General features: G+C 35.5%; 1 protein-coding gene across 2 annotated transcripts; it reads right to left on the reverse strand.

The window, feature by feature from the left end:
* Window positions 1-11,675: 11,675 nt before the first annotated feature.
* On the reverse strand, window positions 11,676-15,753 carry LOC145029133 (protein BONZAI 1-like). Of its 2 annotated transcripts, none has more exons than XM_078977751.1 (16): window positions 15,471-15,753; window positions 14,781-14,828; window positions 14,482-14,630; window positions 14,351-14,399; window positions 14,214-14,270; window positions 13,915-14,103; window positions 13,697-13,831; window positions 13,533-13,594; window positions 13,361-13,457; window positions 13,141-13,255; window positions 12,951-13,027; window positions 12,750-12,887; window positions 12,518-12,682; window positions 12,326-12,439; window positions 12,144-12,243; window positions 11,676-12,030 (listed from the first exon to the last, which is right to left on the reverse strand). In XM_078977751.1, exons 1-16 carry the CDS (start codon window positions 15,612-15,614, stop codon window positions 11,942-11,944), a joined length of 1,728 nt encoding a protein of 575 aa, XP_078833877.1. In that variant the 5' UTR covers window positions 15,615-15,753; the 3' UTR covers window positions 11,676-11,941. The 2 variants fall into 2 exon arrangements, with proteins under 2 accessions (XP_078833877.1, XP_078833882.1); XM_078977756.1 differs by lacking the exon at window positions 15,471-15,753 and adding an exon at window positions 15,142-15,345.
* Between the last annotated feature and the right edge of the window lie 698 nt (window positions 15,754-16,451).

Consider the following 16,451-nt stretch of genomic DNA (forward strand, 5'->3'; position numbering starts at 1 on the left):
AGATAATGTAGAATCTCAAATCATAATTTGTTAATGTGTGTGTACGTATAGTCCCGCCTTCATAATTTGATAAGTACCATCAAAATATTTAATCCACAACTTTAAGCATAAATCATAGTGAGTTCCCTAAAATATTGCATAAAACAAGGCACAAATAAACAACTATGGATTATCAGCAACCCTGAAAACTACTAGAAGTCTCAGGGCATAAATAGAACGCGCAATGGGTTATCAGCAACCTTAGAGACTACCTAAAGTCGCAGTGGGAAAACAACACGTCCTGTGGGTTATTAGCAACCCTGGAGAATACTCGAAGTCTCAGTACTCACGATAACACATATCATAGTAACAACAAATAAGACCCAACCGGTCAACATATATACTACCACACAAGCATGTATAGTGAGAAGACTCACCTGAACTACTCAACAGAAACCCAACAGCTACATCATCATCATAACAGCCAATCTAAATTTCCTAAAACCAAACCGAGAACAATCCTTAGTCAAATACTCAATTCTACCTAAGTTTAACCAAAAGTCAAACCGGTCAAAAAGTAAATGATCAAAGTCCACAAGGTCAACGGTCAGGTTAGACAAAGTCAGCATCACATTGTGACCATTCCGTGGTCACGTCGTGAGAATACGATGACATTAAGTGCTTAATCTCTTTAGACCAAGGCTCATAATCTCATATCTAGCTCCTAAATAGCTTCATCATGGATAAAGTTTCCAACTTTATCCATTAGGATGATCCAAACAACCAAGATCTAGTCTTTAAGGTCTTTAAGGGACCAAGAATGAATCTTTCTCAGCTAAATCCATTAAGTCCAAGTCTCCAACCTTCAGATCTAAATCAACATAATGTTTGAACGAATAAAGTTTCTAACTTTATCTATAATAATGTCTCAAGATTTCAAGATCTAAACTTTAATACACCAATGTAACGACCCAATTTTCAAAAGAAAATTTTCTTTTTTGATTAACCAAAATACTTTCCACAAACCATGAAATCCCAAATACAATTGTTTTCAAAATTCATATCAAGTACAATTTTATTTCAAATTATCAGAGTGTCCCATAAAAATGTCTGAGAGAGAGTGCATGCCGCGCCATCAAGCCTTGTTCTTGCCTTTGGGTTCAGATATACCTGAAACAAATCCACAAACTATAAGCTAATGCTTAGTGAGTTCCCCAGAGCATACCCTACACAACCATATTAGCTATAAAAGCTACATATATCACAACAGCCATGCATACAAACATATAGGGATATCGTGGGCTCGTCCACTGGGTCTTACTCCAGGATGCCATGGGCTCCCCACATAGTCTTACACCTAAGTGCCATGGGCTCTCCCATCGTCTTTAATTGGAAAGCCATGGGATCTTCACATGGTCTTACATTTGGTTGCCATGGGCTCTCCCATGGTCTTTAGTAGGAAATCCATGGGCTCTCCACATGGTCTTACATCCAGGTGTTATGGGCGCTCTCATGGTCTTACATCCAGGTGTTATGGGCGCTCTCATGGTCTTCTATATAAGCATACCATATATACATATAGCATACTTCCTAGCACATAAACAACTATCATGCCTCGTACCATAACTTCAGCTACTATACCACATAACATAAAATGGGCCAACCTTGGTGCCTTCGACCCATTGATATGGTGAGGAGACTCACCTTTGACCGCTGAATCCGAAAGTTGCTCTCCTAACAGCCCGTAACCACCTGTGCTGAACAATAATAACATTACCTAAGGTTAGGACTTTAACACAATCCAATTAAAGAACCCAAACCCCAAGTCCTTTCATAATGGCCCAAAAAGTATTCCTTTGTTAATGGGCCCAAAGTCCATAGCTAAAATCATTAATGGGCCTCATGGCCCAATAAGGCCTAACCATAGTATCCATGGCCCAAAACAGATAAACTATCCCACTAGCTCCAAAAAGTGACCAGGTCCAATGATTAATTAAGGCCCAAAAGCTTACAAGCTCAAAACAAGTTTGAGTCCATCTGTTATGCGTATGCCTTGTGTACCACCCTGGTACGCACAGCGCACTCAGTCCTTGAGCTATACGCGCTGTGTACTCTAAGTTACGCCTAACATACAAACAGATTATGCACATTTTCCATTAAGTGCTTAATACTCTATGTTCTAACGTCTAAACCCTAGATCTAGTCTCATTAAGACGTCTTAAGGCATAAAGTTGGCAACTATAAGCCTTTGCATGTCCCCTATGCTCCCAACAACCCATTAAGACCTTTCCAAGAGTCTTAATCCATGCATGAGGTCAAACCCCACCAAGACTCCATTTTTATGCCATGAATGGACCAAAGGACTTCAGATCTATCTTCCTTAAGCTCTAGAGTTGCTCAAACTCTCAAGAGGTGGTTCAAGAACACAAAAAGGGGACTAAGGAGAAACCCTAACTCTAGAAATGGAAATGATAACCAAGGTGAAAGCTCTTTACCTCCTTAAGCTTTCTAGGCTACTCAAAATGCAAGATCGAAAGCTCTCCCTTGTTTAAGCTTGTTTCCTCTTCTTATTTGTAGCTAACACACAACAAGGATGATGTTTAACCACTCAAAAGCACAAGAACACACTCTATAATGATTTTAGGGTTTTCAGGGACGTTTGAATATGAAGGAGGCTAGTTAGGGTGAGGTTCAAATGAGATAAGGATGCTTGTATAGATCTTAAGTCCGAAAATTAGGGTTTGAACATCCGTCACGTACGCCCTGCATACCCTTTGGTACGTCCGGTGTACGTGCTGGCCCTCCGCGATCATCCATACATGGTACGCTAAGTGTACTCATGAAGTACGCCCAACATACTTACGAGCCTTATTTTACAATATTTGAACTTTCAAGCGCTTCAAAGGTAATACCTAATTTGGAATGTTACAACCAAAATGACCAAAATAACTTGCATGGCTGAAAGAGAAGGCAAAAAATCAAAACTTTCATAGTCCATGATGTCCAAGAAAACATTCTAAACTAATCAAAAGGATGTTGGAGTCCAGATCTGAAACATACAATATTCTTGGGACCTTGGAGAGTAATAAAGTTGCAAACTTTATTCGCTACTATCACTCAAAACTCATTAAAATGGACCAAGACACCAAATACACTTAGATCCAAAGATAAAATGCAATAAATCTTAGAACTTTATAACTTACAATGGTTTGGAAGTTAGATAAAAGTTGAGATCTTTAATTGTCAAGCATCAAGTATCAATCCTACATGAAAACATTGCTTCAAAACCACCAAAAACTCCAAAAATGGATGAGAGAGGAGATGGGAGGCTTAAATCTTGAAAAGGGAGGCTAAGCTTTCTCCCAGCAGGTTCTAGATATGTTAGAGGCTAAGAAAATATCCTAAAACATGAATCATTACCTTTAAATACCTTGAAACCCCTAAAAAATTTGTGGGCTTTTGGTTGCACAGTTCTCATGTCGTGAGAACATATTCTCACCTCGTGAGGACTCTCATGTCGTGATATTCACTTCTCACCTCATGAAAACGGGTTTTCATTTAATTTCACTCCAACTTCAAACAATCATAACTTCTTCGTTTCAACTTCGTTTTCAGCGTTCTTTATATGCACTGAAAGGTATCGACGAGCTCCACAACCTATTTAATTAATTTTGGCTTAAAACACATCGAACTAAAATCCTCAATTCATGAAAGAAGTCTGAAACATCACTTTTTCCATTTTACCGTTTGACTCCAAGACACAAACTAATGTTTTAATCACTTATCCAACATTATCATCATCCAATAAGGTTTAAACCATATTCCCTTTAAGCCCAAGGCCTTTAATTGATCCATTTATTGTCCATAGTCCTGAAATAAGAAATCTTTAAAACAAGAGTTACGTATTTTTCAAAAAACAAGTTGGTTGAGAAGTGACAATGCAACACATCTGAATCTAAATATCAGAGATGAAGAAAGCTGATAAATTTCATTCACCCATACCATTTAAAAAAAACCCTCAAACCTCGATTGTCACCTCAAGGGACGAGAATAATCTATATGGCTTGTTGTCATGAACGATGTGTATATCAATTTACCATTTTATTTGCATTTTGTTTTATCTTACATTTATAAACATAATAAAACATGTTTTTATTAACTTTTTACATTTTAATACCATATAAACTGATCAAACATATTTTAAAACCTCATTTTGGTATCTCAAACTAATAAATATTTTTATGAAATAAAATATAAATTATTTTAAATAAACAATTGCAAATTTGGTCCCTGTGGTATGTCCAAACTAGCATGTTTGGTCCAAAATGGGTTTGGCTTGCAAAGATGGTCCAATAGTTTCTATTTGTTGCGAGTTTAGTCCAATGGCTTAACAGCCGTTACCAAGCTCCCGTTAATTTACCCATGCCCCTCTCACTTAAGGGTATTTTAGTCCATTAATCCCTGTAACCGTTCCCGCTAAAGCTCAATAAAAGCAGTTCGTCTCCTCCCCAATAAAGTAGACCGTCGTTCTTTACCAAGACCAATAAAAGCCCTAGACACAAAATCAGTTCTGTTAGTTAAGCTGCGATTTGTAGAGATTATCGGTGGATGAACATAACAATGTGGCACGTAAGGTTGTTAAACACACCCTTCAACCCCAAGGTTGTTTATGGTACGTAATTTGCCCTTTTTCATCTTTTGATTTCTTGAATTTTTTTAAGTAAGTCCAACTGAGGTGTTTTTTTTCTTGTTTTGAAGATGGACACCCAACATTGTTTACCATTAAGTTGTACCATGGAGGTGAGTTCACCAAGTACCCTGATGTTCGTTACATTGATGGAACTGTAAACTATGATGACATGGTAGACATAGATGAGTTTTCAGTTCATGAGCTCGATGCAATCATGAAGGGTTTTAGATATGGGGTTCCTCCTGTTATATACTACCATTTTCTTGTGCCTGGTGGAGACTTCCACTTTGGTCTTCGCCCTTTAGGAAATGATCAAGATGTTGCAAACTTTTCTCAATATGTCAGTGAGCACAAAGTGATGAAGGTATACACAGAGCATGGTGAAACAAGAATACTCACCTATTTCTTGAATCCTAAGCCTGTTACCAAGGTTACCCTTGTACAGTTAGATGAACCACATGAGGATGTGCAACACATTGATGAAGCTCCTGATGACCAATCAAAGAAAACACCTGTGATGACTACACCTACTGATAATTTAGTTGATGTGGTGCCCACTCAAGCAAACCAACCTGAAATCCAAGTTAATGAAATAGTTCAAGTCGTATCCTTTTCACCTGGATATAATAGGAGAAGGGGTATGAGCAAGGATGGAGTGATGGCATCTTGCAGTAAGAAAATATACTTTGATGATATTGGTGAGACTGAACAGATAGCCAAAGACTTTGTTGAGGCAGCTACTGATTTTGATATTAGACTCTACCAACAAATACTACAAAGCAATGTTGATGGAGTCAATGGCACTGACATGCATGATGTCAATGAACCTCAGATGGATGAAGAAATCCAACCTCAAATGGATGAAGAAAACCAAGCTCAGATGGATGAAGAAAACCAACCTCAAATGAATGACTTTTGGGATTTTGACTATCAAACTGATGCTTTTGTCCAAGATGGAAGTGAAAACCAGCCTCAGTCTAACATGGATAGTAGTGGAAAAGAAAATGTAAGTGAGGTTGAAAGTAAAGAAAGAAGTGAAACAGAGCAGGAAGATGATAGTGATGATAGTGATTATTGGGTGGATGAAGATAATGTAATTGAAGATATTGAAGTTGATATGAGGGATTTTAACATGAGCATTGATACAGAAGTAGAGTTCTTAGATAAAAGGGCTAGGAATCCTAGACAACATGAGAGTGATGAAGAAGCAGATGAGTTAGATGTCATTGACAATGATGCTTTTGATTCCATGGATGAGGATTCTGACCAGGACAGGAAGAGAAGAGCAGTTTTGAAACAACTAAGTAAGGAAAAAAGTTGTTCTTTAGGTGAGGTTCATAAGTGTCATTTTAAAATAGGTCAAAAGTATAACAGTAAGTAGGATTTGAAAGAGAAAATCAAAATGCATGCATTGGAAACAAAAAAGAATATTGCATTTAAAAAAAATGACAAATCCAGATTGAGGGCCATATGTAATGGAGTTGTGGCATTTACTAATGATGGAGTTGGTGGACCTACCCAAGCTGAAAAAAGTAAAGGGAAAATTAAAGGGAAAAGTAAAGGGAAAAGTAAAGAAAAGGACAAACAAGGTGGTACAAGTCAGGAAAAAGCAGATTCTTCTTGTCCTTGGATGTTACATGCCTCGAGGTCTACAGATGCAAGCAGCTGGTACATTAAAACATATGAAGACAAACACACTTGTATCAATACAAGGAAGGTGAGAGCTGCAACAGCGAAGTTTATGTCCAAACAAATCATGGATCAAGTAGAATCCAACCCTACTATCCCAGTTAAAGCTCTCCAAGAACAATTACAGAAGAAGTATGGAGTGGGCTTCTCAATCCATAAAGTTTTTAGAGCTAAAGCAGATGCAAAAAAGATTGTAGTGGGTGATTACAAAAAACAGTATGAAGTTCTGAGAGACTATATCCTTGAGTTGCAGTCAACCAATCCTGATACCACAGTCAAATTAGAACTTGGAGATGTTTCAGAATCTAATTTGGTGAATTGCACTTCAAGATGTTTCAAAAGAATTTATGTTTGTCTAAGGGGGATGAAGAAGGGATTTAAAGCTTGTTTAAGAGATTTCTTGGGGCTAGATGGGGCTCATATGAAAGGCCCTTATCCAGGACAGATCTTAACTGCAGTTGGATTAGATTCCAACAATGGCATATACCCACTTGCATATGCCATCGTAGAGATTGAAAACTGTGAATCTTGGAAGTGGTTCCTTGAATGTCTTGGTGATGACTTGGATCTACATGCTATGTCTAATTTCACTTTTGTTAGTGACAAACAAAAGGTAATGGTTGTTTATTTATTATTTTTAATGTTTATTTTGTTAATCATGTGTAATTTGTTGCCAGGGTTTGCTACAAGCAGTTAGTCAACTGTTCCCATGTGCTGAGCATAGGTTCTATCTCAGACATATACATGAGAACATGAAGAAACAATGGATAACTAAGGAATATAAAGATCACCTTTAGGATTGTGCCACAGCTACAACAGTGCCAGAGTTTAACCATTTCATGCACAAATTCAGTTTATATGACAAATCAGCATATGAATGGTTGAAGTCAATACCACCACAACATTGGGCAAAAAGCCATTTCACATGTAAGCTATTATGACCCTTTTACCCTTTTACCATTTTACCCTTCACATAACTTTATGACACTTTTACCCTTTTCTATACAGGGAGAGCAACCACAGACATGCTGTTAAACAACCTTTGTGAGGTGTTTAATGGCAAGCTAGTTGATGGGAGAGACAAACCAATTATTAGCTGCTTGGAGTTTATTAGGGAATATATGATGAAGAGGATATGCAATGTCCTCAAGGTGCAACAAAAGTGTTTAGGCCCACTCACCCCAACAGCAACAAAGATCATGGAGAAGAATGAAGCAGCTGCTACTCAGTACATTGCAGAATGGTGTGGTGATGAAAAATACCAAGTCAAAGGCCCATGGAATGATCAACATGTTGTTGATATGCATGAAAGGGTATGCAGCTGCAGGAAATGGGAATTAACAGGTATCCCTTGCAGACATGTGATTTCTGTGTTTTATAACAAAGCAGATCATGGTGAGTGTGTACAAGAGCTCCATACTTATGTCCACAAGGTGCACTTGCTACAAACTTGGAAAACTGCATATGGGTACAAGGTGGAACCAATTAAAGGTCGGGCACTGTGGCCTAGAAGTGAGTGTCCAATGCAGATCACACCTCCCCCACACCGTAATCAACCTGGGAGACCTAAGAGGAAGAGAAGGCAATCCATGGAGGAGAAAAGTCAAAGCAAGAGTCAAAGTCAGAGTCAAAGGTCAGATGTTGGTCCCCGTGAGATTCATGGTCATGGTCCACATGGTAGTGGGAAACTAACAAGAAAGTTTGTTAGTGTGACTTGTAGTAAGTGTGGAAACAAAGGGCACAACTCCAGGACATGCAAAGGTCAGGGAGGGACTTGATGGTCTATGTTGGTTTTATCTTTTGGTTTGACTATATTGAACAACTTTGGTTTGATTCCTAGATGCAGGATGTCTTTTGTTGCAATAACTTTGTTTTCGATTAACTTATGACATGTATTTTGAAGATGGTAATAGGTATTATGTCTTTAGTATGCTTTTGTGTTAACTACATATGGATGCATTATATGTTATCTTTAGAAGGTTATGTATGAACAATAGAACAAATCCATAATTGGTCAATAGATACCAAATTTTCATTAACCATTACTTTGCATTACAACAATGTTCCACATTAGCAAAAAAATACTTAAACCAGACACATATACCCCTATCCTATTACAAAAGATAACCACAATCAACCTGTGGACTTACAACAAGAACAGCAACACAACAACAAAAAAAATCCAACTATAGACTAGGTAATACTTCAACATAGTTGCTTGTTCTTTGATCTTCTCCATTGCTTTTTCATGCTTGCTTGCTTGTTCTTTTATATCATCCATTGCTTTTCGTAGCTTATTGATTGTCCTAAGCAGCCCTGGTATTATAACTTTGGAACGAGCACACATGGGTTCATCATACCACCCAATAAACCCACATGATGAATTCTTGAAAAAAAAGAAGAAAGAAACATTATATCATCAGGGAGTAGTCTTCAAAATAAAGTTTAACACACTTACCGGGTCAGGACATCCCTAAAATTGGCGCCCTGGGTTGTTATCTGTCCACGATGTCCGAACTATCGCCCACTTTCTGCAGACGCACATCACCATTGTCGATGGAGAAGATGAAATCACAGGGGGGTGATCGATGGAGAAGATGAAATCAGAGAGGGAGTGATAGTTAGGGCTTGTTGCTGGAGACGAGAATAGAGACGTTGTAGTCTCTTTATGGACTAAATAATAATAAAATAATAAAGGGGCTAGATGAATGGACTAAAATACCCTTAAGTGAGAGGGGCATGGGTAAATTAACGGGAGCTTGGTAATGGCTGTTAAGCCATTGGACTAAACTCGTAATAAATAGAAACTATTGGACCATGTTTGCAAGCCAAACCCATTTTGGACCAAACATGCTAGTTTGGACATACCACATGGACCAAATTTGCAATTTTGTCTTGCAAAGATACGATTTTTAATATAACCATGAGCACGAATAACAATTTTGGGCAAACATTCAAGTTTTGTGACATTTAACCTTAACAAATGACCAACTTTCTTGTATTAGCGAACCAAAAATTATAATTTATTATTATTATTATTATTATTATTATTTAAAAAAATAAAAAGGCAAATGAAATGGTCCAGGTCCCTCTGGTTTAGGAATGGTTAAAGCTAAGCTATTTTTGTCAGCTTTCAAGTAATTTCTTACAAGTACCACTAAGAATAGACTTGACTATTCCTACTTTCTACCCATTTATTATTGATAAAATTCAAACACAATTAGTTCAAGACTTTTGGTTTACTTAAAGATTTAACCATTTCAACTCTTCTTTTGAGGTTTAGTAACTAAGAAGTCTTAGGTTAATCTCAAGAGAAAGAAAAAAATATATAATTATTTGCTGTTAAAAAAAAAATCTCTAAATATGTATACCCATGATTATAGATAGTCTAGTGATAATGATGAAAGTGAAACCCTGTATTGCCACCTCTAATAGTCAAGACTTAACAAATTATTATGTAATAACTTTTTTGATTGTAATTACATTAAAAAATTAACAAGAAATTAAATAATGCAAGGATTAATACAAACCGACTCATTTCGAAGTCTGTCAAATTTCAAACATGTCAAGTAAGCCCACTTCTTGCAAATATTCAAAGGGCTCTTCACTCTTGCAATTTGCAATACTTGATCACATGTTAGGCCCACAATCCAATTAAAAATCCATATAAGTTATCATTTTGTAATTTATATACTAGTTAGACAAAACTACACAAATGTTTCTGGTTAGCGGAAAATTGTTATTTTGGTTCAAAAAGGTTTGGACTAGCATCAGAGGTCCAAATTTTTTATTTTGTTGCGAGTTTGGTCCAATTTGCTATGAACATTTTCGTAATGAAATTTTTCTTAATGATGATTTTGCCCTTATTTTTTTGTTCTTTTGTAGTTTTTTATCAAAGGAAAAATTAAAAATAAAATTTGTATTTTCTATTTTTTTTATAATTTTTAATAACAGAAATTAAAAAAAAAATGCAATCTCTCTCTCTCTCTCTCTCTCTCTCTCTCTCTCTCTATATATATATATATATATATATATATATATATATATATATATATATATATATATATATCATTATTCTGAAAGAATAAAATACGACTAGAGACTTTCTCTAGTGATCTTCATTTGTCCGAGCACCACCACCTCTATCTTCACTTCTCCTGAGATGTACAACAAAGAAAAAACTATCAGATTTGTAAAATCAGACGCATATATAGAGATCTTCTCATATACAAAACCGTTACCAAATTTACATAAATATGAATAAATGGTTTAAAAAGAAGGATAAAGGAAGGACTGATTCCAGATACGGGAAGAAGGATAAAGACAGTCCAAACGACCGGTCATAGCAAACCCTAATCGTCGTTGTCACAAGAAACCCTCGAGAAAGATCTGATCTACAACTCCACAAAGACAGTGATTAAGGAAAAAGAAGCTCTGATATGCAATTGCATCTCGATGAACACGACAACGATCCTAATGACCATCGTCACCACCTTTGTAAACCCTAACTTAGTCTCCTTCCTTCTCCAACAGTTGTGCTGCCTTTCTCAGATCTACGCCATATTTGTTAACTTGTTGATCATTACCATGTTATTCGAGTTCCTTATGATACATATTAAAACCCTTGATGCTCATCAGATCTTAAAGATGAAAACCCTAGTTTTAGATGAGAAGGCTGGTGGCGCTAGGGGTTCGTAAAAGTGGCGTTCAAAACAGACCAAAGATGGTGGTGTAGCAATCAGATCAGACTTTGAGGTTACATGGACATGGTGGATGCAAGGAGAAACACGAAGGCTAGACAAGATCATCAAAGGTTGGAGTTTGACAGACTTAATCACCACCTTCTTCTGGTGCTTCCAACTAGGTGTGCTTTGAATCAGATGTTTCATCATCATCCTTTCGATCATCAAGTTTTGCGATGGACTTTAGCTTGTACTTGTGTAACTTTTTGGTTTTCTTTATCTAATTTGATGTGCTTCAATCATTTTTTGATGAATTTTTGGGGAAGAAACAACTAAAGAGTTATATTGATAGAGAACTAATGAAGAGAGAGAGAGAGAGATTTAATTTTATATTTTATTTTCTAATATTTTTTTAAATCTAAAAATCAGAAAAACAATTAATTAAAAAAAAAAAAAAAAAAAAAACGTAACCGAGACAAATCCATCATTTAAAAAAAATCATAATAGATTGAACCAAACAAACAATAAAATAAAAACTTTGGATATAATCCAAACTTTTTTGAACCAAAGTATCAATTTTGACAAGAAGTTTAACTGTAGATGGTATACAAAAAGTAAGAAAACAAGTAAACATATATACAAAAGGATACTTTATTATCCTCCAAAGTTATTTTGCCAAAAAATCAAATTACAAACATTCATGCCCATATATCATTTAAAAACAAGGCTATTGAATTTCAACCATAACTTAAACTAAAGACACATTGTGACCAAAGTGGAAACGACAATAAAAAATAAATAATAAATAATAAAAATAAAAATAAATAATAATAAAAAAAGACGTGGAATGAAACTGTACAAAAACGAAACGACACAAAGCACTCATTAAATTATGTACGTATCAAGGAAGAATATCACGGTTTCTCATGTATGTTAAGAATTGTGAGGGTAATTCTGCCAAAAGGGATTGAGCAACAGACACTTCTCCACCTGCAAAATAACAAATAAATCACAACTATTTTTTATCATATTCAAATAAATAAAAAAACGTATTTTTTTAAGTGCATACAAAAGAGAAGGATTGAAAGAAGACTTATTATTACCTTGTATAACATCCCTGAAAGGAACAAATTGAACTATGTCACGAGATGCAAGCCGGCCTGTTGAGCTTTGGAGACTTTCACCTTTATCCGCATCTAAAATCTGCATGGAATGTAAATAGAGTAAATGACAGTTTTACCCTTTCATATGAGAAAAAAAAAAAAAAAAAAAAAATTTGTACTACCTCCATCTCCGTAAAATCAGCTCCACCAACCCCAACGATTAGGATGGACAACGGAAGATCTGACGCCTTTACAAGGGCATCCTTTGTTTCTTGGAGATCTGATATCACTCCATCCTGTTTGTTAACAAATGGAAACTCATATTATCATTCTGATGAATCTTCAATTGTTAAATTGTTAATATGTATGTATACCGTGATGATTAATAGAACAAAATACTTCTTCTCATTAGCTGCCAAAGCCTGCCCGGCTCTCAGTCCTGCAGCCTTTATCACAGGTCCAAATATGGTGGGGCCCGCTAGTGAAACATTAAAAAGAGCCTGTCTATATGCTGTCATGATACCTTCAATCCCTTCAACCTAAAATTTCCATAATTAAAAAAAACAATTAAACCTTATAAGAAAAATTAAAAGTTTTCACGTTCACCTCTGAGTTGACACTGCTTCCGTTTAGGTTGAAGCAATGAGAGACAGGGCCATCAAAAGGACGAGCTCCGAAACCCCATAAAGGAAATTTCTTGTCATAATCATAAAAGTGAAGTACTTCACCAACTTCAAGTATTGCCTAAAACAAGTGAAACATCATTACTATTTGTATTTGTATTTGTTTAAAATTGTAGCTTCTCACTTTTTGGTATGCATTTGGACGTCCAGAATGGTCTATATAATGCAAAGAATCTGGCTGACGTGGATTTCCATTAGAATCTGAAAAACAAAAATATATGTTATATATACAACAGAAGGTAAGTAAGTAGGTTTGTTTGGCAACACAATCATATGTATCCATAGTTGTATGTGTAGAAAAAGAGCACAAATACTTGTAAAATCTACAGCCACCATGAAGTTCAATTCACAGCCAGCAGCCAAGTAATCAAGGAAGGTATGTTGGACCCTTTCAGAAAACTTATCCACAAAGAGTTGACTTTTCAGTATCTGTGTTCATATCATAAATAGGTAAGAACAAAACACTATAATATCTGTAGAGTCAGATGAATAATTAATTAAAAACATATAAATAAATGGATTAGTGGTTAAAACCTTTTTCTGGTTATCTTTATCAAGTGATGGAAACATATTCACTCCCTGACCACTTGAAGATAATTTTTCTAACTCAGCAAGCGACTTCTGGACTTTGCTGAATCACCCAAAATATTAATTAAAAAAAAATCACGGTTTTAATTAATAATAAGGAAATATAACGATTTCCTACCCAAGTGGATTGTGATTTCCGTTACTATTATAGTTGAAGCACTCAATAGTAAGTGGAGTGTCCTGGATAGATTTAAATAAAAGAATTAAAAAGTAACCAAAAAAAGTGACTCCATATTGCATATATATGAGACTGAATGATAAGTTGATAACATATTTTATTACCTTGCTACCCACTTGTGATGTGTACAAAAGAAATGGTTTCCAAATTGGGTTTAAGTTATTTTTCAGAACTTCTGTTTTGTAAACTGGAATAGTAGTCCCACCCTCCACACATTTTGAAATTACTAAAAAGGAATCCTGAAACAAACAATATGAAATAAGTAAACTCAAGTCTACTGATCTACTCTACTGTAATGGTTAAAAACAGAATAAGTGCATACACTTTTGGAGAAGAAATCCATATTCTTTAAATCTGAGCACCTAAATGTTAACTCAGTTATAGTCTTGGAAACAAAAACTTCTTCTGCATGAACATTGAGCTTCCCTTTGTTTTTTGGACGCGTGGTGTTGGTTGACTCTATTACATCCACAAGATCCATGGTCAACAACCAATTTGGTTTGGTGACTATCTACATAGAAATAAACATCAATCTTTTATAAAAATCAAAACTTACAGATTTCAATTTTAATTATATATAAGATAGATAGTCTGAGTCAGAGGATTGTTCATGGTTTATACCTCAGATAATGTACAAGTAGCCTCTCCCAGGAATTGTTGTTCATCCAACTTAAGTGTCTGCAGAGCAAACATAAAACTTTGAGTGACAAATCTTTGAGAAAAGTTACTAGATAACAGAATTATGTAATTTATTACACCTTTACTTGTAGATCATGGAGTTTCCTATCAACATCATATACCCTGAACCTGTAAGATGACATTGTGTTTAGATATAATTTAAAATAAATGTACATGTATGAAATAGAAAATCTGACCTAGTAGAACTTACAACAGCATTTGAACCATTTCAAAGTGATAAGTAACAGTGTGTTTTGTGATCCACTGTGGATTTAATGAATTTAGAACAACTTCTGTACGACCAATCTCTTGTAATGAGCCATCATTTCCTTTTGTATAAATAACTGCCATGGGATCACTCTATGGATAAAACATGTATTTGTTAGAGAGCAAGAAACCTTATCAGCTTCTAAAAACAAGAAACAAATCAATATTTCACTCAAAATGCATAGATTTATAAGTACATGAAGTCATGTTTAAATCAGTGTTAATAAAAATTTGAGAACATACCTTGGAAAACATATCCATGTCACGCAAGTTTGAAGCAGACAAAGACAACTGCAACAATTTGATTATGAATTACATCAGTTTGACATATATGTAAGTTATCAGGTATAACAACAATACATTGATAATCATAATTAACCATATGTCTATCTTACTTATACTTACAAGTGAACATCAAAGAACACTTATTTAGAAACGATGCTTACAATTTAAAAAAGTAGTGCTGTTATAAATTCTACAATCAGGAGATACATCAAAATCAAAATTGAAAACCAGCCCATTGTCCCCTTTTTATAGGAAGCAACTACATGCTGCTACACTATACCCAAAACAGACATAGCTTCATATTTGGGCTGAAAATTACCTCCCTCGATCTAAACCTGCACATAGTCCGAACCTCTTTTTCAAAAACCAGCAGGAAACATAACAAACTAGTCAACGGATTCATCGATCAAAAACCTCTGAGTAATTAAGAACTAACAGTTAACACTTGACACCTTCACTCTGCATTTGTACAATGTATTACACTAGGCGTGATAGGTCAAATATTACACACTCCATTGGACGTAACCAAACCAAGTAATTCAGGTAAGCAAACAGAAAAGTCATCCTAAAAATGATCGGAAATTATTAAAATAAATATGTGTGAGAGAGAGAGAGAGAGAGAGAGAGAGAGAGAGAGAGAGAGAGTACCTCGATCTGAGAAAAGAGGCCATGGTAACCACGAGATTTGAGGAAAACGTCTACGGCATCATTAGGACCGGGAGCATCGGGATTATATGGAGAGCCGCCGACGGCGGCCTTGCCGTCGGTAACGTCGGAGCAACAATTGCCCATGGCTGCTGCTGATGTTTAGAAAAATGAAAATGAAAATTCCAGTGAAGGTAAAAGGGGGTCGACTTTTTAAAGTTGAATTGGAGTGGAAAATAGTAGTAGTTTAAGACCTCGACGGGACCTGGGAGGTTTCCAGGAGATAACGGGCGGAGCTGGTGGAATTAATTCATTTTTAATTTAAACATTATAAAGAGTAAATTACGTAAATAGTCCCTATGATTTGGAAAAGTTACAAACCTAGGTCCCTGTTCCAGCAGAAATTTTTTTTTATTAATTTCAATTATTATTTTTATTTTTACCTATTTAAGAAATTTAATAAATGACTAACCTTGAAACCCATCCCACTCACCTTTTTTTTCTACTTCATCAAAGCCTCCATTTTAATCAACCGTTTTCTTCTTCATCAATGCCTCCATTTTAATCTTTGATGGCCAATTTTACGATCCCCGATCATAACCTTCGTCATCTTTGGGGAAAAGCACAATTTTTATAAAATGATCATGACTTCCGTAGAGATGGGCTTTACAGAAGTCCTTATGCTCTGAGGAACAAGAAAACTCTCTAAGAAAATGATGTGGCGGGGAAAAAGACAAAAAAATTATAAAATTCTAATTCCGCAAATGATGCATCGTTTTACAGAGATGCCTTCTTAGGATATGTTATTCAGAGGACTACCTCTGATGAATTGTTCTTCGCTAAAACATGACTTATTTATTCACTAAATTCTAAGTCTATTTTTTAGAAACATAGTTTTATAGTTTAAATTGTTATTTTGAATAAACAATATATGCTAAATGTTGATACCTCCTTAGATTTAGAAGAAAACAAATATCGTAAATT

This window comes from Lactuca saligna, chromosome 1 (assembly GCF_052625555.1).
Source record: "Lactuca saligna cultivar CGN05327 chromosome 1, ASM5262555v1, whole genome shotgun sequence".
In the NCBI taxonomy this organism is placed as follows: Eukaryota; Viridiplantae; Streptophyta; class Magnoliopsida; order Asterales; family Asteraceae; genus Lactuca; species Lactuca saligna.

Coding starts and splice junctions, on each gene's coding strand:
- LOC145029133 (XM_078977751.1), bottom strand. CDS start 15,614: ATGGGCAATTGTTGCTCCGACGTTACCGACGGCAAGGCCGCCGTCGGC. Junction 13,595..13,696: donor CATCACAAGTGGGTAGCAAG/GTAATAAAATAT, acceptor AAATCTATCCAG/GACACTCCACTTACTATTGA. Junction 12,683..12,749: donor GAAGCAGTGTCAACTCAGAG/GTGAACGTGAAA, acceptor TGGAAATTTTAG/GTTGAAGGGATTGAAGGTAT.